The sequence below is a fragment of the Scyliorhinus torazame genome, chromosome 22 (genome assembly GCF_047496885.1).
Source record: "Scyliorhinus torazame isolate Kashiwa2021f chromosome 22, sScyTor2.1, whole genome shotgun sequence".
Taxonomy (NCBI): Eukaryota; Metazoa; Chordata; class Chondrichthyes; order Carcharhiniformes; family Scyliorhinidae; genus Scyliorhinus; species Scyliorhinus torazame.
In genome coordinates, this window is record NC_092728.1 from 75,985,324 (window position 1) to 76,006,768 (window position 21,445).

General features: G+C 42.6%; 1 protein-coding gene across 1 annotated transcript in view; it reads left to right on the forward strand.

The window, feature by feature from the left end:
- lhx6a (LIM homeobox 6a) overlaps window positions 1-21,445 on the forward strand; it is an 87,244-nt gene that overhangs the window by 23,065 nt on the left and 42,734 nt on the right. The window contains exon 5 of the mRNA XM_072488386.1: window positions 6,864-7,084. Coding sequence (XP_072344487.1) covers window positions 6,864-7,084 — 221 coding nt within the window. The remainder of the gene's footprint in view (window positions 1-6,863; window positions 7,085-21,445) is intronic.

Below are 21,445 nucleotides of genomic sequence, written 5' to 3' on the forward strand. Positions count from 1 at the left end.
GTGTAATAAATCACAAATTTTAATGCTTTTTATACAAAGCGGAGCAACTGATAGGCAGCTTGGCTAATGCTTTTACCACAACAGTAACTTTAAAAACATACATCTGAGTAGTTACCATGATGTAAACTGAGACATCAATCAAAGTCTTGAGCCCAATACTAGCAGTGAAAGGGCAGATCGCACACTGGAAAATAAACTTAAGCCAAGTGGTTGACCCTAACGCCGCCGCATAATCGGTGTTGCAGCCAACGTTGGTACCTTATTGGCTTTGGGCCTGGCTTTCCTTTACCGACCAATTTAAGTTTCACAAGTGACTGATGAATGTGTTTTACTGACTGGTCCAGATGCCAATGAGACAATATTTTACCAATTATAGTCTGAAAACTGCAGCCAAGATTTTTTTTAACACTCTCATAACATCAGAATTATGGAAATAAATAATTTTCCTTTAATGTCACAATGGAACATTGACAACCCATGTCAATTTTCTTGATTTTTTAAGAAGTCCAATAAAATCCATTTTGAAATGTGAATTAAACAACGCACATCTGTTCAAACAGATCACTGGATCAATCTCCCTGTGATTGGTAGAAGATAACAGGGCACAAAAGGTTTTTCAAAGTATTAAACCATTCTGGAGCGTAAATTCAGGTTTAGTTTGAACTGCAGTATGAATATTTTAAAACGCAAATTCCATTATACTCTTGCGGGAAAGTTTTTTTCTGTGTATTTAGAGAATATTTGAAAGTAAAAAGTATTTACTGCAGCAACCAGTTGGGACAGACATTCATATGTGGTTGAAATTGGCAAGGTTCTAAAATGATAACATCATAATCCAACAGGAACAACACAGTATATTGAGAGTGTTACCAGAACACTAGCCACTCCTGAAACCAAGTTTTTAAATTTAAAATTGCATAGTTTGGGCAACAGAATTCTTTTATAAATAATAAATTCATCAAAATAAATCAATTAAACAAAGCTTGAAAATATCAAAGTTAGACTGGAGGAAAAACCAATAGTGATTCACAATCAGTAACCATTGAATGCTACGGCAATAGGCCTTTTTAAAACTAATGTGTGTGTTGCTTCTCCATTGAGGTAGAGGCTAACCATATCTCTGATAGTCAGCAGTGCCTCTCATGCTGTGCTTTTTACGATGAGACTCGGCAGCACGGTGGCGCAGTGGGTTAGCCCTGCTGCCTCACGGCGCCGAGGTCCCAGGTTCGATCTCGGCTCTGGGTCACTGTCCGTGTGGAGTTTGCACATTCTCCCCGTGTTTGCGTGGGTTTTGCCCCCACAACCCAAAGATGTGCAGGGTAGGTGAATTGGCCACGCTAAATTGCCCCTTAATTGGAAAAAATGAATTGGGTACTCTAAATTTATTTTTAAATGGTGAGACTCAATAAAGACACTCATCAGCCTAATTATGTTTAAGTATTAATAACCTTAAACTATATTTTGATGAGTCAATTCGGCAATATTCTATTTTTGTAGGTTAGTCAAGGTCGCTAATACTTTAAGCCAGTCCTCAATATATCCATCAGCAATCAATTATTTTATGCAGTAAATTAACAGACTGCCAATAAATCTTAAAATTTAATAGCAGAGTGCATGGTTAAAATGCATGTTATTGAAGGTTCAGGGAAAACCTCGGGATATTCTGATTGGATTGAAATTTGAGGCTTGCAATTTGAATGTCTTTCATTCTCTGTTTGAAATTTTCTTGCAGCTGCACTGACTGTAGTTCATCTTAGAAAAATATATATTAACTCATTCACTCTCAATTCTCGCACAATTAAATTTAGACGTGCAGTTAAGTCTTCTAAACAAAGTGTATTCAGTCGAATTAGCAGCTAATAAATCTTTTATAGGAATGCGTTAAATATTTATCAATAACTCTTAGATATCCATTGCTAATCTCGTTAAATGGTTTTGAATGCTGCATTTGAGGCAACTCGGAGTAGATATCTTGCACAGCATTGTCTCTGATGCCACGAAGCTCCACTTCCTGACTAAATGAAATGGATAAAAGCTCTCACTCTCGGGTGGAACTTTGTGACTGGGTTGTTGTGAATTCAGATGTTAAATCGTTGAACTTGTGGAGGCTAATTTCAAGAGACACAAACAGGAGGGGCTTGCGAGAGATATATTTGGTGTGGAGATATCTTTTGCCGAACCTTTTTGCATCGTCTCTTGTGCCAGAGCTACTGCATCAGAGTTGCACATCCCAGAGCAGCAGTTGCCGGGTGCCAGCTTTGTGCCAAAAAAGTTTATCTGTAACATCTGTCCCATCAGCGGGCGGCAATCGAATGTTGGTGGTGCCACTGGGAATGTTTAGAAAATTCCAAGAAAACGTTGGGTACTATAGGTAAAATACAATCTCAGACTGCACAACTGCAGTAGGTGAGGACATCTTTGAGGCAACCATTGATCTTCATTTCATTAAATGGTTAATATAAAAGTTTAATGGCGTATGTAATGTCATTAAAAATAAATTAGATGCTATCTTCAACACAATCGGAATCAATCTGATGGCATGTAAACCGGATATGAATTCAGCAGATAATTAAAAGAAAAAAAATAAGCAAGATGTGGATTTCGATAGTGTCTTCCATACTTCAATAGTACCAACATGATTCACAGTCAGTGAAGTGATTTGAACTGCAGTCAGTGTTGTGATTTAGGAAGATTCGCAAACAATTCACGCACAGGGGTCCCAAACAGCAAAGCGACAATGACCAGATAACCTATTCTCTTTTAGCGATTGAGGGATGAATGTTGATCAGGATAACAGGCAGAACTCTCCTGTTCTCCTTAAATCGTGCTATGGGGCCTTTTATATCTGAGGGGGCAGACAGGGTCTCAATTTAGTGACTCGCCTGGAAAACGGCACCCCCAGCAGTGCAGCTCTCCCTCAGTATTGCATTGAACTGTGAGCCGAGGTTTTTTGTGCTCAAACCCGCGGAGTTGGACTGGAATCTCAACCTTCTGCCTCAAGAGGTGTGCGTGCTCCCAGCGCCCTAGCTGACACATCATTGATACATGAGCAGAATCTTTGCTCCCCCCCCCCCTCCTTCCCTCTGTATCACCCCCACCTTCGAATATATAAGTGGTGGCTTCACAAAATGCATTTGGTAATGGTACACCATATTTAATAATCCAGTGGCGAAATGCAATTAATCTTTGTTACGTAATAAGTGTTTAATGCCGGTTATATTCATGATGTTGGATTTACTGCTTTAATACTGTACTTACAGATGTGCCTTGGCAATATAAGATGAAGCCTGGTCTATCAGTTTTCTGACTATAAATCTGCAGCATTGCCAGTTAAATAAATGTGTCCTTACATTAAAAGAAATAAACCCCCAGACTGTGAGCGAAGGATATGCTCACCATAATCATCCCTGGCAAATTTCTAAAAATACTCTCCATTGTTACAAATGTTGATTTTTGAAAATAATTTGAATTCCTATTTGTTTTGATTGATAGGAAAAATTGCAACAATAACAAGTCCTGGCTTCTATTACCCTTTAAAGACTGATTTCCTTTTTTTAGTTTGTGAGAAACTATTATGTTTCCCATCGCATATTGCTTCCTGCAATAATATGCTGCATGAGTGTAAGGCTGAATGGAACTGAACTGATTGAGACCAAAGCACAGAGCAAACATATGCCATCTTTATGGGGCTGTAGATTTTACATTGTAGCCTGAGATGTAGCCTGAGAATATGTTATGGTTTATAAACTTGCCAATCTACTAAAGATTCTTCCCCTCAAAAGACAGTCAGCTCTTAATGCAGCACTTCATGAATACGTGCACTTTACTTATATAAAGGTATTGACCAGACTTTAATGAATTCACTGTCCATAATAACATTTTGGGACATTTATGAGAGGTACCTAAGTTGCTATATAAATGCAGATTTATCAAAACCAAGGTGTTAGAGTAGGAGTGTACGCGTGTGTGTGCATGTTTAGCTGAGAACAGAATTAGCTCCGTCTGTGAAGTTTATTGCAGTCAAACAACCTGTTGACACTGATTGAGGTACACTTGAGGACTGCAGGAACCCATTGGACTGTGGCCAACATAGGTTGTGGGATCAGGGAAGGTTTGGCGTGGGCATGGAAAGTTTGGAAATTGTAGGGGGAGGCGGCATTAAACAACTGAATACGATAGTTACAAATTGTGTTGTATTCTCAAGATGTTTCTATTTACTTGACAACGCTCCATGTGCACCCATTTTGGAAGGTGATATGTCAGTATCTGGGTCAAGGGGAAGAGATGTTATTGCAAAAAGGTAATTAAGTTTCTGTTTAATGTGTTTCTGGACAGTTTGGCAGATAAGCTCCATTTAAGTCTCTGCCTTTAGCCAAAAACAAGTAGCAGTATATATTTCTAAGATGGCACATAAATGCTCGCAATTTGTTAAAGTACACAATGAATGTGTAAGGACGGTGTTGTCTTGCCCCACAGCAGGCCTCTGGTAGGAGCAGCTAAACTGAAACGGCACGGCTTACAATAAAAACAGACATCACAAAAAATCAGGGCAATTACCAATGTTTAAAGGACAATTGCACCCAAATTACAAGCATGGAGAGGCTGAAGGGTCACTGACCAATTGCGCTTTGTTTGTCCAATTCGGTGTAGCTACTGGTAGCAGGACCTGGAGATTCATCTAGCTGGATTCGAAGACAAATCATAACATTCCATACCTGTCAGCTGGTTTTCTGCTTAGTGGACCAAGATACCTTATTTAAACCGTTACTTCCACAGTCAGTTCACAAATATTTTTCATTTATTATTTTAATTAAATGGGAAGAAATTGAAATCGGAATCGCAAAAAGCGAAATATGTTGGCACTTTTTGTAAAAAGGACGTTCTAGAAGCAAAGCCTGAAGGCACCCCTTCAATCTTAGAATCTCCAAGTTTAATAAATCATCAACTTTGTTTGGGCACATGAGTAAAGATGACTGATAATGAAATTAGTCTAACCGCAGATACGCAAAGGAGGGGGGAAAACAGTAAAGTGAGCAAAATAAAAAATGTCAGTCGATCACTTATTTAACAGCCATTAATGCAGTCTTTGTACTGGATTAATTGTGTAATCATCACAGAATCTTAATTACTTTGTTGCTACATATGCACAAAATGCAAACTGTCTTGGAAAATCACAGGCTACAGTCAAAATATTACCCCGTTGCATGGCGAGATTGTATGCGTTTCAAAAATGCACCGTGTGTTTTAAACTTTACAGTGGAAAGGGTATAAAGTCGTGTCCATGCGGGGCACCGAATTCAATATTGAGAGTGGTATATCAGCTTTTAGAAATTTAAAAATGGGAAAAGTGGCGCTGAAACCGCAGCTTGGCAGCCCCCAGGCTGGTCCATTTCATTTTTGTTGTTGATGTTTTTCTTGGCCCACATCTCCAATCCCCTGGGCCCTGATCTCATATACCCCAGCCCTCATCGTGATTTCATATCCTCAGCCTGTTCTCTCTGCCTGTCTTGCGAAAATTAAATAATCAAGCTCCACCCCTCTGTAAAAGCTTATATATTCATGCGATGGAATCGTCTACTGATGTGCTGCGATCTAATAAAAGTTGACTGTCTGACTTAAATGCTATTAAACAAATGCTGAGAGTTGCAAACATTCTGCCTTTTGAAAATCCATCATGCCCTGACGTTTAATAACTTTGATATACTTTTCAATCAAATCCACGTGTGCCAACGATGTTCACCAGATTATAGCGGGGCGGGGTGGGGAAGGCTAGAGAGAATTTCAACATTGGAATTTAGTGCTGACCTTAGACTGAAACCTCAGTTTCTAAAATGTTCACAAATCCCACAAATGGGCACAACAATTCAGAAACGGTTTGGCTCACACCGTCAACATGGACAGTTGTGTGTCCAGGGTTGAAAGAGTTAAAGAGTTGGGTTGCAAGGACTGGAGCAGTTACTCTCAAGCCTGTAAAAGATGATTAATACCGTCATGGTATTTCTCACACAAATAAACACAGAGCCATGAAATAATAACCTCTGCAGGTTGTGTTATAAACACCTATATTGCACCGGTCTGGCCTTTGCTGCTCTTGGCTCATCCTCCAGCCCCTTTGTTCCCTGAATCGCCAAGCTGTGCAGCAGGTTAGAACTGAGATTGTGGAGGTGCTCTCAATACAAGGCCGTTGATCACAAACAGGTTGCGAGGCAACAAGCAGAATTCCTACCTTTTTTTCGGGGGGGATGTTGGGAGATAAAAACATCCTCGGTGAAAAAGGAAAAAGATCACCAACACACTTAAAACATGTGGAACTATTTTCAAAAATGCGCGGGATTTAAAATATGCCCAATCACGAAACCATAGAAGACTTCCTCCCCGCAGTAACGCTGGAGGCGCCTGATTCTTATGTGTGAGTAGGAGAGGGGGAAGGTGCTTCTTCTAGAAACCTATCATTCAAAAGTTGCAGCAAGGTAACTTTCCCAAAGTGTAACTCGATCCTTTCTCGGGGCTGGGGGGGAAGCACACCATTGCTCCAATCTGTTATCCAGGAGCGAAGGCTGCCTTTGTCAGAAACCCTGCTCAGGCCCCTAGTTTAAGAACGAGTCAAACGATGATTATCAAACTCCACTAAAGCAGGTATGCCCCTCAGCTGTTTTTAATGGTATGAATTAATGTTGGGACCAGATTTATTTAATTACTTTTTTCCCCCATTATATATCATGCTTTTAAAAACTCGCAATATTTTAGACCACCCACGATTAAAGCTTCATTCGTTTCCTGACGTTTTTGTGATACATGACTTCAGCTACACAACTGAGACCTAATTGCCTTTTCTGATGCAATGTTTCCTCTTTATTTTTCAGTCGGTTTGGCACGAAGTGCGCCCGCTGTGGCAGGCAGATCTATGCCAGTGACTGGGTACGGCGAGCACGGGGCAATGCCTACCACCTGGCATGCTTTGCTTGCTTCTCCTGCAAGAGACAACTCTCCACAGGCGAGGAGTTTGGGCTTGTCGAAGAAAAAGTGCTGTGTAGGATCCACTATGACACCATGCTGGAAAACCTCAAGCAAGCAGCAGAGAATGGTAATTGTAATGAGATTACATTTAATGTGGTATCTGTGCCCTCAGATCAGCCAAGAAATGCAACACACACTGTTTCCTTTACCCGTCAAAGGCTACAATATAAGAAGTCAAAGATTTCTGTACTGGGATTGAGATTTCTTTTGGTTTTTTTTTGAAGATTGGAGGGCAGACAAAATATTCAATTTGTGAATCGCTGAACCACATTCACTGCTTAATAATTTCACCAAATCAATCCAACCAACATAATATAAAGCACTTGAAAGAGGTTTGGCTTTGGAGTGTTCTGCTGTCTCATGGTAATACATGGCAGTGTCTGGCTGTAATTATTGTTCTGGTCATTGGGTAACATCTAAATATCTGCTTCTGTCTGTGTTTTGCTCTGTGCTGGCTGGTTTAGCACAGTGGGCTAAACAGCTGGCTTGTTAATGCAGAACAAGGCCAGCAGTGCGGGTTCAATTCCCGTACCGGCCTTCCCGAACAGGTGCCGGAATGTGGCGACTAGGGGTTTTCCACAGTAACTTCATTGAAGCCTACTTGTGACCATAAGCGATTATTATTATTATTCTGGGCTCTACCTTGAATCAGGAGCTGTGTGCGATGGGGATGATTATAAGGTGGCTTGGTACATTAGAATTCTGTGCTTCAATCAGGAATTAAGTTTATCTGGAGCTGTATGCATATGTGATTTAAAAATCACAATAGCTCTCGCCAAAAAGAGTTAATGCTGATTATGTCCTTTCATGTTTTTTGTCCATTGCCTACCTTTTTTAAACTTGGTTTTTGCTTGTTCTGGCCTACATACAAACACATTCCTGATGTTGACAATAAGGACGCACACGCCATCAATGGCAGTTCATGACTGGCGATAGGACACATGATTTTGTGTGGATAGTTTGAGTGCTCTTGTGCCCATGTGGTACTCCACTAAATCATTTTGAGTGGGATTGACAGGAAGAACCTGAAAATAAAACTGGTTGGCCAAGAGGTACTTATCAATTTTACTTTGATGGTGATGGAAACATTTTCTGTTTCTTCCTTTTATTTGGCATTTGTTTAATGTCAATGTTGAGAAATGGAACATTTTCCCACTTTTGGCATTCGGTGTGTAACTCTTTCCTTGCAATGTCCTATCCTGGCCATTCTTGTCACTTGTTGAATTGAGATCGACCAATTTGGTTGAAAATATGGACAGCTTTAACCTGAGGATTTACAGCCAGTAGTAACTGAGATTGCCATAAACATATTTTGATGAGCACTTGGATATGACCAAGATGGGTGAATAAGGTTGTGATACAGAGCAACCATAATGTAATTGATTCAACTTCAAAGAGTCTTACTCCTGTTCCTCTGTTCCCACATAATTCACTTGAGACCTTAGTGTTGAGAGGACAGTGTGCTAACATTCCTCTTTTAGCTGGATATTTTAGTAGTATTTTGTTTGGAAGTTTTGGAATTGTTCATGGCCTTTTGTTTTGTATATCAAGTATATTTTGAATACCTTTCCAAAATGCAGTAGCTCTTAATTACCCTGAAATAATGCTTCATAGCTACCAATATCTACTTTTAATCAACCAAATCTATTGGTAAGCAATGATTAATTAATTATAATCGTTATGGTGAAACAGACATATTTAACAATGAATGTTAAGTCCAGAAAAGGACACCTTGGAGCATTTGATCAGAAAGATCTAGCACCCTTCCAAAGGTTTCTATAAGCCTCTTAATATTACCTTATTATCGTCATAGTCATAGAATAGTGCACCACAGAAGGAGGCTATACGTCCTGTCAGTGGACACTGTCTGTGTGGAGTCTGCACGTTCTCTCGATGTCTGCAAGGGTTTCCTCCATGTGCTCCGGTTTCCTCTCACAAGTCCCGAAAGACGTGCTGTTAGGTAATTTGGACATTCTGAATTCTCCCTCTGTGTATCTGAACAAGCGCCGGAATATGGCGACTGGGGGCTTTTCACAGTAACTTCATTGCAGTGTTAATGTAAGCCTACTTGTGACAATAAAAATTGTTTTTTAAAAGTCTGCCATGTTCCTTTTTTAAAATTTAAAGTACCCAATTATTTTTTTTCCAATTAAGGGGCAATTTTAGCGTGGCCAATCCATCTAACCAGCACATCTTTGGGTTGTGGGGGTGAAACCCACGCAGACAGGGGAAGAAATGCACTGCACGGTTCTTTTGAGGAGCAATCCAGTTAGTCCCACACCCCATTGTTCCCCGTATCCCTACTTCTTTTCATGTCCATGTAGATATCTAATTATCTTTGGAAGACTACAATTGAATCTGTATCTACCATCCTACCAGGCAGCGCATTCCAAATCCTAACTACTCGTATGAAAGTAAAATAGTGCAGATGCTGGAAATTTGAAATTAAACACAATTGTTGGAAACACTCTGTGGGTCCGGCCTCATCAGAACGGATGAAGGATCATCGAGCTGAAGCATTCTCTCTGCAGATGCTGCCTGACTTGAGTATTTCCAGCGTTTTCTGATTTCAATCCAAACCACTTCCTCCAATTCAAATAACATTTTTTCCCTCGAACCATTCTAACAAATCTCTTCTGTGCTCTCGCTAAAGCCTTCACCTCCCTCCTGAAGTGTGGTCTCCAGAATTGGACATAGTACCCCAGTTGGCACTGGGCTAGTGTTTTATAAATGTTTAGCATAACCTCTTGGCTTATTCTGAAATGTGATCTCATTATTATTGTTTCTTATTTCGTTGGGGGGATGGGGTGGGGGTGGCGGAATTGTATTAGCCAGCACAGTAATATATGAGTCATTTTGTGACACACTGGTATTCTGGCCTTTAACCAAAATGGCCTTGCTGGAAAATCAGTCAAGATCAATGTACTTTATTGAAGATAAGAATGCTTTCATGTTGTAGTTATAATGTCCATTTATGTTGGCCTTACAAAATCGTTGAAAATCAAAATGTGCAATCATTTTCTTTTTAATGGTAATAATAGAACTTCAAATTACACTGTTCTTGAGCTCTTATTGGGGCCTCACACAATGTCACCCAATAGCTATTCTGTAGCACCTTAATCATTCATAATTTCACAATCAGTTGTGATATTGTTGCATTGTCTGGTTATCTATTGTTCATGCACCAATAATGACCTTGTGTACCTTCCCCCCCAAAAAAAACTAATAATAATGGGTTAGCCATACAATAGCGTGCATTTATATAGCACCGGCAATGTAGTAAAATAATCCATAGCAATTTATCTTGCAACAGCTGGGACACCAAGCCAGGGAAGGAGATATTAGGGTAGATAAGGAGGTAGGTTTGATGGAGTGCTTTTAGGGTGGAGAGGTTTAGGAAAGAAATTCCAAATTGGGACCTGACAGCCGAAGGCACAATAATCAATGGTGGAGGAAGAAAATTATAATAATCTTTTATTGTCACAAGTATGAAGTTACTGTGAAAAGCCCCTAGTCGCCACATTCCGGCGCCTGTTCGGGTAAGTTGGTACGGGAATTGAACCCACGCTGCTGGTCTTGTTCTACATTACAAGCCAGCTGTTTAGCCCACTGTGCTAAACCAGCCCCTTTATGGATGTGCAAGAAGACAGAATTGGAGGAACAGAAAATCTTGAGAGTTGTAGGGCTGGAAGAGTTGGTGCTAGAAAAGAGAAGATGTCATGAAAGGATTTGAAAAGCAATTGAGTTGAGGGAGGGATGGAGATGAGCAATGTGAGAGAGTCTTCGAAGTAGGTGATCTTGCTGATAGAGAGGATGTGAGGTCTATCCAATAATCTCCTCTAGTCTTTGATTCTTATCTTCCTGTAGGGCAAAACAAGAAAAGCATACTTTTTTTTTTAAATTGTAGGAAATACTCACCACGTCAGGCAGCATCTGTGGGGAGAGTCAGAGTTAACGTTTCATCTTTCAAGATTTTGATAACAAAATGATTTTCCATAGTCCTTGGGATTAAAATATTAAACTCATTTTGGTGGATCATAATTCCCAGTAGCAGAAGGTAACAGGGTGGTAGCAAAGTTAAAATGGAGGCACCAGTTCCTGCTTCCCCATCCTGTTTCCCAAGCCCTTTGCCTGATTAGGGCAGCCAGCCTCATTAATCAATGAAAATCAAGAGCATATTCCAATTTAAGTGCCCATTGGGCAGCATGTTCACTCTGTTCAGTAAAGCCTGGCAGAGAAACCAAAGAGGTCATTCCATTTCAGTGCCGTCATTCATTTTCAGGGGCAGACAAGCAGGAGTGCTCCTCCGAGCTCTGCAGGAATAATGTGGGATTCTCCTGCCCGGTTACTTCTGCACACCCTTTCCCTGATTGATCCAATTCCTGCCTGGTCATCGGCCTCTGAGCTGCCTAATATTGTGTCAGATTGATTCCCAATAAAGCCTGGCCCTAGAAGTGGACTGAATTTCTGACAGGCAAAATTGAGCACCCAGTAGCACATCCTGCCAGTCAACTGCCTGATAGGTAAAGTCCAAGAGCTAGACCATTGAGTTCTCTCAAGCCTCTTCCACCATTCAATTAGACCATGGCTGATTTATATTTAACACCTAAATAAGCCAAATTCTGCGGATGCTGGATTCTGAAACAAGAACAAAGGACGCTGGAAAACCTCAGTACGTCTGGCAACATCTGTAAGGAGAGAAACTGCCAGAACGGCAGGGAGGGGGTGTTAGATTTTAAAGTGTAACTGTGAGAGATTGCAACAAAATGTAGCAACTTTAAAAACAAAAGACAAGTGGTCTGGTTTGGGGTGACGGTCCTTGGCCTGCTGCAATGCTCCTCGGTTGGGCACATTGCAGCCCTCAGGACTCAACGTTCGGTAGCTTCAGATTGAGACCTTTCTTCTTCACCTTAAACCCTTTAAAAAAAAATCCCAACCATCTATTGCTTCAATGCAAACCGCCCCTTACCCTCCCATGCCAAGCCATCTGTCTTTTGGTCTTAAAGTTGCTACATTTTGTTGCAATCTCTCACAGCTACACTTTAAAATCTAACATTCTCCCTCTCCAGTTTTGATGGAGTCAAAAGGACTCAAAATGTTAACTCTACATAGAACGTAGAACGATACAGCGCAGTACAGGCCCTTCGACCCACGATGTTGCACCGAAACAAAAGCCATCTAACCTACACTATGCCATTATCATCCATATGCTTATCCAATAAACTTTTAAATGCCCTCAATGTTGGCGAATTCACTACTGTTGCAGGTAGGGCATTCCACGGCCTCACCACTCTTTGCGTAAAGAACCTACCTCTGACCTCTGTCCTATATCTATTGCCCCTCAGTTTAAAGCTATGTCCCCTTGTGCCAGCCATTTCCATCTGCGGGAGTAGGCTCTCACTGTCCACCCTATCTAACCCCCTGATCATTTTGTATGCCTCTATTAAGTCTCCTCTTAACCTTCTTCTCTCCAACGAAAACAACCTCAAGTCCATCAGCCTTTCCTCATAAGATTTTCCCTCCATACCAGGCAACATCCTGGTAAATCTCCTCTGCACCCACTCCAAAGCCTTCACGTCCTTCCTATAATGCGGTGACCAGAACTGTACGCAATACTCCAAATGCGGCCGTACCAGAGTTTTGTACAGCTGCAACATGACCTCCTGACTCCGGAACTCAATCCCTCTACCAATAAAGGCCAACACTCCATAGGCCATCTTCACAACCCTATCAACCTGGGTGGCAACTTTCAGGGATCTATGTACATGGACACCTAGATCCCTCTGCTCATCCACACTTCCAAGAACTTTACCATTAGCCAAATATTCCGCATTCCTGTTGTTCCTTCCAAAGTGAATCACCTCACACTTCTCTACATTAAACTCCATTTGCCACCTCTCAGCCCAGCTCTGCAGCTTATCTATGTCCCGCTGTAACCTGCTACATCCTTCCACACTGTCGACAACACCACCGACTTTAGTGTCATCTGCAAATTTACTCACCCACCCTTCTGCGCCTTCCTCTAGGTCATTGATAAAAATGACAAACAGCAACGGCCCCAGAACAGATCCTTGTGGTACGCCACTTGTAACTGAACTCCATTCTGAACACTTCCCATCAACCACCACCCTCTGTCTTCTTTCAGCTAGCCAATTTCTGATCCACATCTCTAAATCACCCTCAATCCCCAGCCTCCGTATTTTCTGCAATAGCCTACCGTGGGGAACCTTATCAAACGCTTTACTGAAATCCATATACACCACATCAACTGCTCTACCCTCGTCTACCTGTTCAGTCACCTTCTCAAAGAACTTGATAAGGTTTGTGAGGCATGACCTACCCTTCACAAAGCCATGCTGACTATCCCTGATCATATTATTCCTATCTAGATGATTATAAATCTTGTCTCTTATAATCCCCTCCAAGACTTTACCCACTACAGACGTGAGGCTCACCGGTCTGTAGTTGCCGGGGTTGTCTCTGCTCCCCTTTTTGAACAAAGGGACCACATTTGCTATCCTCCAGTCCTCTGGCACTTTTCCTGTAGCCAATGATGACATAAAAATCAAAGCCAAAGGTCCAGCAATCTCCTAGAGAATCCTAGGATAAATCCCATCAGGCCCCGGGTACTTATCTATTTTCAGCCTGTCCAGAATTGCCAACACCTCTTCCCTACGTACCTCAATGCCATCTATTCTAATAGCCTGGGTCTCAGCATTCTCCTCCACAACATTATCTTTTTCCTGAGTGAATACTGACGAAAAATATTCATTTAGTATCTCGCCTATCTCTTCAGACTCCACACACAACTTCCCATCCCTGTCCTTGACTGGTCCTACTCTTACCCTAGTCATTCGCTTATTCCTGACATACCTATAGAAAGCTTTTGGGTTTTCCTTGATCCTACCTGCCAAATACTTCTCATGTCCCCTCCTTGCTCGTCTTAGCTCTCTCTTTAGATCCTTCCTCGCTACCTTGTAACTATCCATCGCCCCAACTGAAACGTCACACCTCATCTTCACACAGGCGTCCTTCTTCCTCTTAACAAGAGATTCCACTTCTTTGGTAAACCACGGTTCCCTCGCTCTACGCCTTCCTCCCTGCCTGACCGGTACATACTTATCAAGAACTCGCAGTAGCTGATCCTTGAACAAGCTCCACTTATCCAGTGTGCCCAACACTTGCAGCCTACTTCTCCAACCTATCCCCCCCAAGTCACGTCTAATGGCATCATAATTGCCCTTCCCCCAGCTATAACTCTTGCCCTGCGGTGTATACTTATCCCTTTCCATCACTAACGTAAACGTCACCGAATTGTGGTCACTGTCCCCAAAGTGCTCTCCTACCTCCAAATCCAACACCTAACCTGGTTCATTACCCAAAACCAAATCCAACGTGGCCTCGCCTCTTGTTGGCCTGTCAACATATTGTGTCAGGAAACCCTCCTGCACACACTGTACAAAAAACGACCCATCTAATGTACTCGAACTATATCTTTTCCAGTCAATATTTGGAAAGTTAAAGTCTCCCATAATAACTACCCTGTTACTTTCGCTCTTATCCAGGATCATCCTCGCCATCCTTTCCTCTACATCCCTAGAACTATTTGGAGGCCTATAGAAAACTCCCAACAGAGTGACCTCTCCTTTCCTGTTTCTAACCTCAGCCCATACTACCTCGGAAGATGAGTCCCCATCTAGCATCCTCTCCGCCACCGTAATACTGCTCTTGACTAGCAGCGCCACACCTCCCCCTCTTTTGCCTCCTTCTCTGAGCTTACTAAAACACCTAAACCCCGGAACCTGCAACATCCATTCCTGTCCCTGCTCTATCCATGTCTCCGAAATGGCCACAACATCGAAGTCCCAGGTACCAAACCATGCTGCCAGTTCCCCTGCCTTATTTCGTATACTCCTGGCATTGAAGTAGACACACTTCAAACCACCTACCTGAACACTGGCCCCCTCCTGCGACGTCAAATCTGTGCTCCTGACCTCTATACTCTCATTCTCCCGTACCCTAAAACTACAATCCAGGTTCCCATGCCCCTGCTGCATTAGTTTAAACCCCCCCAAAGAGCACTAACAAATCTCGCCCCCCAGATTCTGTTTCTTTCCTTTACAGATGTTGCCAGACCTGCTGTGTTTTTCCACTTCCTCTGTTCTTGTTGCACATTAATGCCATCTACTTGTCTTAATTGCATATCCTTTAATATCCTTGTTGACAGAAACCTTTATTTCAAACTTTCCAACTGAGCCTCTTGCTTTAACAGTTTTGGGGGGGAAAGTGTTAAGAACCCCGCTGATGTTACCTGTGAGAGTGTCTCAAAACCACAAAGGATAATTTGAAATACTGGTTCTTAGTGGTGTATTTTTGATTGGAATTGTTGGAGGGAAGAAATGCTCAGAGTCCGTCAGCGACCGCGTGGTGTTGGTAAAACTTTTGTTTATTTGAAAAATGGCTGTGTGCACAGCAGGAGAACAAGATGCTGCTGCCTTCAGCTCGCACGAGTCTGTTCTGATTTTTACAGGGATTTTATGGATATATTTTTAAGTTCGTTCACAGTTACAGATAAGCATTCACATCATCGATCAATTTCATACAATACAATCTGACCAGGAGATGTCGGTCGAGATGTTTCCTGAGCCCCTTAATGGGGAACCTATTTACTCATACAATGGGTTTGCAAGTTACCAGATCATTTTCAGAATGTTCCCCCTAACCTGAAATAATTCACCCGAGGAAGAAGCAGTACTCTGAAAGCTAGTGATTCGGAACAAACCTGTTGGACTTTAACCTGGTGTTGTAAGACTTTGTACTGTGCCCACCTTAGCCCAACGCCAGCATTATGAAATAATGCTGTTCTTGCTTGATGAGGCATTAATGGGTTTGTATTCCCTCTGGGTAGAACAATGAATCTCCTGCAGACAATCTGGGGCTGTAGTCTTGTGACGTGGGTTCCCCATTATTATTATAATGTCCTGTAAGATGATTAAATTATCCTGAGTGCAGGTTTTCTTAAGGTTTCTGGCTGATCCAACAATTTATCCTTTGCCTACCGGTTTTCCACTCCCCATGTGCTGCTTTAAACCTAGAACATCTTTTTATTAATATATATATTATTTTCTCACTAACAGGAATAATGTGAGGAACAATGTACAATCTAGTGAGGAACCAGTCAAGTCGTTGTGTCAGCAATTAAAAAAGAATATTTATTAAAGTAAAAACAAAGAAACAAACGTATGACAAAAGACTAATATACACTACGGCACTTTAGTGTATGAATAACTAAACACACCATTTTGTCTGAAGTTACCTCTTGTTCCCAAAATATACCCACATTCCCTGAACTCACTTCAGGCACCCCTTTCCCAAGCAACATCCAATTTTAGTAACTCTATAGGTCAAATCCAGTTAATCGTTACCACACAGTACTAAATCTGGGAAAACATCTCTTCCTGGCTCATCTGTGCCTTTTAGAGGAGAATATCTGAAATTTGCCGTGGCTCTAAATGTTAGATGGAACAGGCCTCTGTGGCTCGGATCACAGAGGGAACTGGCTTCTCTGGCCATCAGATGGAGAACTAGCCTCCTTCCCATTGAGGGGACTAGAGCGGTTATATTGTTCTGTTGCTTTGATATTCCCCTCTGGATTCGACTGTCAACTTTGCTCAAATTCCTTGCCTGTAGAGGGTACCATTTGTATAGCCTCATTGATCTCTGGTAAGCAATATTTCCGATATGGCCATTCGCACCTCAATGACTCTAGACTCCTGCTAATGTTGTTACTGGGCAAATCGCAACTCGTAATTCCTCTACTGCCTGCTAGTGTTGTTACTTTCCTGTTATTTTATTTTTATCTCAAGTTTGCTGTTAATCTCGTTAACTTCCCACATTCCTTATGAGAAGTCTACATTTCCATTACCCTTCTGTGGAAAAACACGTTTCCACAAAATCTATCATGTTTTGGTTTTGGGCACTGCAAAGTAGCTGGGACCATGAAGCTGCAGCCAAATTGGAAGCAGTGTAAATTTTGTCACTTATATTATGTGTGTGTCAATGATGCTTGCTTTATCAAGTTTCCCAGGCTATCTCTGCAGTGTAAAAGATGCTTTAGCTCTTTACGAGTTTATCCCCAGGCCATTGAATTCAGGCTTTCTGCACTCTGCTTCCAAGTGGCAAAATAGACAAACCTAAATGAATCTGATTCTGGTATCTTCAAGTATATTTCTGCAAATCTAGTCCTTTCTCCATATCACTGCTTGTCTTCAATTCACCACACCCTTCCTAATGTCAGGTCTTCCTCATTGATTTCCCTGGCATTTTCTTACCGATGTTCTCCAGCATGCATCAGAAGGCAATTTTTATTCTGGCTCTGAAACAACAAAAAGAAAACCATTTGTAGGGCATTTAATCAAAATACGCAAGACAGGCCCACAACCCCGGCTTGCTCTGGCCTCCCTTTCAGTTGCAGTGGGACAATGGGAAGCATAGAGCAAATGCCAGTACATTTGGATAAACAAATGTTTTTGTGACAGAGTTTCAGAAAAAACGAGTCTGTTTTCAACGAGTGAAACCAACAATAACCCCACGAGTTGGAGACTGCTATTCGTGGAATACAGATGTAATGTTGCATTTATTCACTTAAAAGAAAAACAATGGGCGCGATTCTCCGCTCCTGCGACTAAGTGCCCTCGCCGTCGTGAACGCCGTCGAGGTTCACGACGGGGCGAAACGGCCCCGATCTCGACCGATTGAGGGTCCGAAAATGGGCTAGGATCGGGGCCGCGAGAAACTCGGGGGGCGTGTCGCGAAAGCAGCGTTGTCAGTGCGTGCCAGGGCGGCGCCACATCATCCGCCGCATAACTGGCATCACCCGCGCATGCGTGGTTGCCGTCCTCCCCGAGGCCGCCCCACAAGAAGATATCGGATGGATCTTGCGGGGCGTGGAGGAAAGGAGGTCCTCCTTCAGAGAGGCTGGCCCGCCGATCGGTGGGCACCGATCGCGGGCCAGACCCCTTTTGAGTCCTACCCCGGTGAAAGAACCCCCCTCGCCCCCCCAGCGTTCCCGCGCTGTTCCCGCTGGCAGCAACCAGGTGTGGATGGCGCTGGTGGGAAGCCCTCGTTTTGGGCAGGCTGCTTGGCCCATCCAGGCCAGAGAATAGCAGGTGTAGCGGAGAATCGCCATTTTGGGTGTCCCGGGCGATTCTCCAGCCTGCGCCGCGCAGAACTCGACGGGGCCGTTCTCGCCGCTTGGGTGAATCACGGGAGGGCGTCGGACCGGCGTCGTGGGGAAAAATGGCGCGCCAGGGGATTCTCCCAACCGGCGCGGGAGTGGAGAATCGCGCCCAATGTATTCATGCTAAGTAATTATTAATCTGGATTCTTTTGAGCCTCTCTTTCCTAGATTTTCACTGCTCTGAATATCATTCCCTACCTGTGGGATTATCAGTGAAGCTCCCAGTTACCCCCATTGTGTTGAATGTTATGTTAAAGTTGTTTCTTTGTGTGATCGCCCTATCATTTGTTTTCCTTTATCCCAACTGGGGAAGCATTAAGCCTCGGCTTTGTGTTGATGGCACAATTGAGAGCAAGCATTACCTTTTTTGCACTATCAGTGCCAACTATTAATTTATTTTTTTAAATTGGAGATTAGATGGAAGATCATTATTTGGAATGATAATGAGCAAACTCAGTCCTAAAAAATTTCATTAGCTAGATAAAACAAAAAAACAGTGATCGCTTTCAGTAGATATTTGTGCTCTTTGATGCTTTGGTTCACAGCCTTCTCAGGGCTCCTTGGAAAATATTAAAATCACTCCTAGCAACTTGCCCTTTCCATGTTGAGAAATAACCCTGGAAATAATTCTGTTCTGCTCTTTCCCCTCGAGAGCCTGGGTTCAAAATCAACATATACGGACGGGATAACTCTCTTTACTAAATCTTTTGTGCTCTTATTCCCCAAAGGTTCCATTAGAAATAAGGTTAAACAATTTTACATAGGTTCTACAGGGCATGAATACAGAGCACTAAACCTTTTACAGAGGGATAGCATGGTGGCACAGTGGTTAGCACTGTTGCCGCAAAGCACCGAGGATCCAGGTTCGATCTTGGCCCCGGTTTGCAAATTCCCCCTGTGTCTACGTGTGTCTCACCCCCACAACCCAAAGATGTGCAGGGTAGGTGGATTAGCCACACTAAATTGCCCCTTAATTGGGAAAAAGAAAAATTGAGTCCTTTAAATTAAAAAATAACTTTTGTAGAACCATTTCATGTAGAATTGTCTCCATCCGTTAAGTTATTTAGCTGATTGCTGATGAATCGCACAGTATCCTGAGGCTTATGTGAGCTACATTGTTTTCAAAACAAACTTTACGCAGCACTTTGACCTAGATATAGATCTATATCATACATAATCTGGCAGCACTTGATGCTGACATTGGCTGAAACATGTGTTCTTTGCTCACAGACCTTCACTTTGAGTAAAACACTCACCTCCTCTCTCTACCCCTCACAGAATCACAGAAAATACAGTGCAGAAGAGGTCCTTTGGCCCATTGAGTCTGCACCGACACATGACCTACCTACTTAAACCTATTTTCCACCATAGCCTTGAATGTTATGACATGCTAAGTGCTCATCCAGGTACATTTTAAAAGATGTGAGGCAACCTGCTCTACCACCCTCTCAGGCAGTGCATTCCAGACCGTCACCACCCTCTGGGCAAAAAGGGTTTTCCTCACGTTCCTCCTAGATCTCCTGCCCCTCACCTTGAACTTGTGTCCCCTATTGACTGACCCTTCAACTAAGGGGAACAGCTGCTCCCTATCCATGTTGTCCATGCCCCTCATAATCTTGTATACCTTGATCAGGTCGCCTCTCAGTCTTCTCAGCTTCAATGCAAACAAGCCAAGCCAATCCATCCTCTCTTCATAACTTAAATGATCCATCCCAGGCAATATCCTGGTGACTCTCCTCTGCACCCCCTCCAGTGCAATCACATCTTTCATATAATGTGGCGAGCAGAATTGCACACACGACTCCAGCTGTGGCCTCACCAAAGTTCTATACAATTCCAAGATGACCTCCCTGCTTTTGTAATCTATACCTCGATTGTAAAGGCAAGTGTGCCATATGCCTTTTTCACCACCCTATTAACCTGCCCTCCCACCTTCAGAGATACATGAACAAACCAGCCACGTTCCCTTTGTTCCTCGGAACTTCCCAGTGTCGGGCTGTTCATTGAATATTTCCTTGTTAAATTTGTCCTTCCAAAGTGTATCACCTCACACTTTTCAGGGTTAAATTCCATCTGCCACTTATCGTCCCATTTGACCATCCCGTCTATATCTTCCTGTAACCCAAGTTACTTAACCTCACTGTTAACCATCCAGCCAATCTTTGTGTCACCCACAAACTTACTCATCATACTGTTCACATAGTCATCTATGTCGTTTATATAAATGACGAATAATAGGGAACGCAGCACAGATCCCTGTGGTACGCCACTGGACTCTGGCTTCCAGTCACTGAAGCAGCCGCTTGTCATCACCCTCTGCCTCCTACAACAAAGCCAATTTTAAATCCAGCTTATCAAATTATCCTGTACCCCATGTACATTTGCCTTTTTAAGTCTCCCATGTGGGACCTTGTCAAAGGCTTTGCTGAAATCCATATAAACTACATTGCCCACATTACCCTCATCTACACACCTGGTCACCTCCGTAAAAGATTTAATCAAATTTGATAGACATGCTGACTATGCCTGATCAAACCTTGCCTCTCCAAGTGGAGATAGATTTTCTCCCTCAGAATTTTCTCCAAGTTTCCCTCTCACTGTCATGAGACTTACTAGTCTGTAGTTCCCTGGCTTGTCTCTACAACCTTTCTTAAATAGTCGGACTACATTAGCTGTTCTTTAGTCCTCTGGCACCTCCCCAGTGACCAGAAAGGAATTAAAAATTTGGATCAGAGCCCCTGCAATCTCCTCCCTCGCCTCTGTTGCTCTTTTTAGCCTTAGTTTTATTAGCTCTGATAATGTCACCTTTGCTCACAAGTCGCCAGGTATCTTTCTGATACCGCCACGTGGTTCAAGCTCGAATTATGATTAATAAGTCAGCACACCGCTTAGTAAGATTGAAACCAACGGTCATTTATGATGTACAGCAATCAATACTTACACAATAATCCTACTATTTATATCAAAACCTACCACTACCGGCCAATACTTAACTTTTGGGGATGGCCCACCAGGTCAGGGAAACGAATGGTTTATCAAATTGGATCTGACCTGCGGGATTCAAAAGGCTGATACGGGTCGATGGCTAGGAATCTCTATCGGGTAGCGATCGCTGGAGTCAGACTTACTGTTTCTGGTCGATGTTCTTGCGAAGGTTGCGAGCAGGAGAAGAAGGGAGAGAGAGAGAGA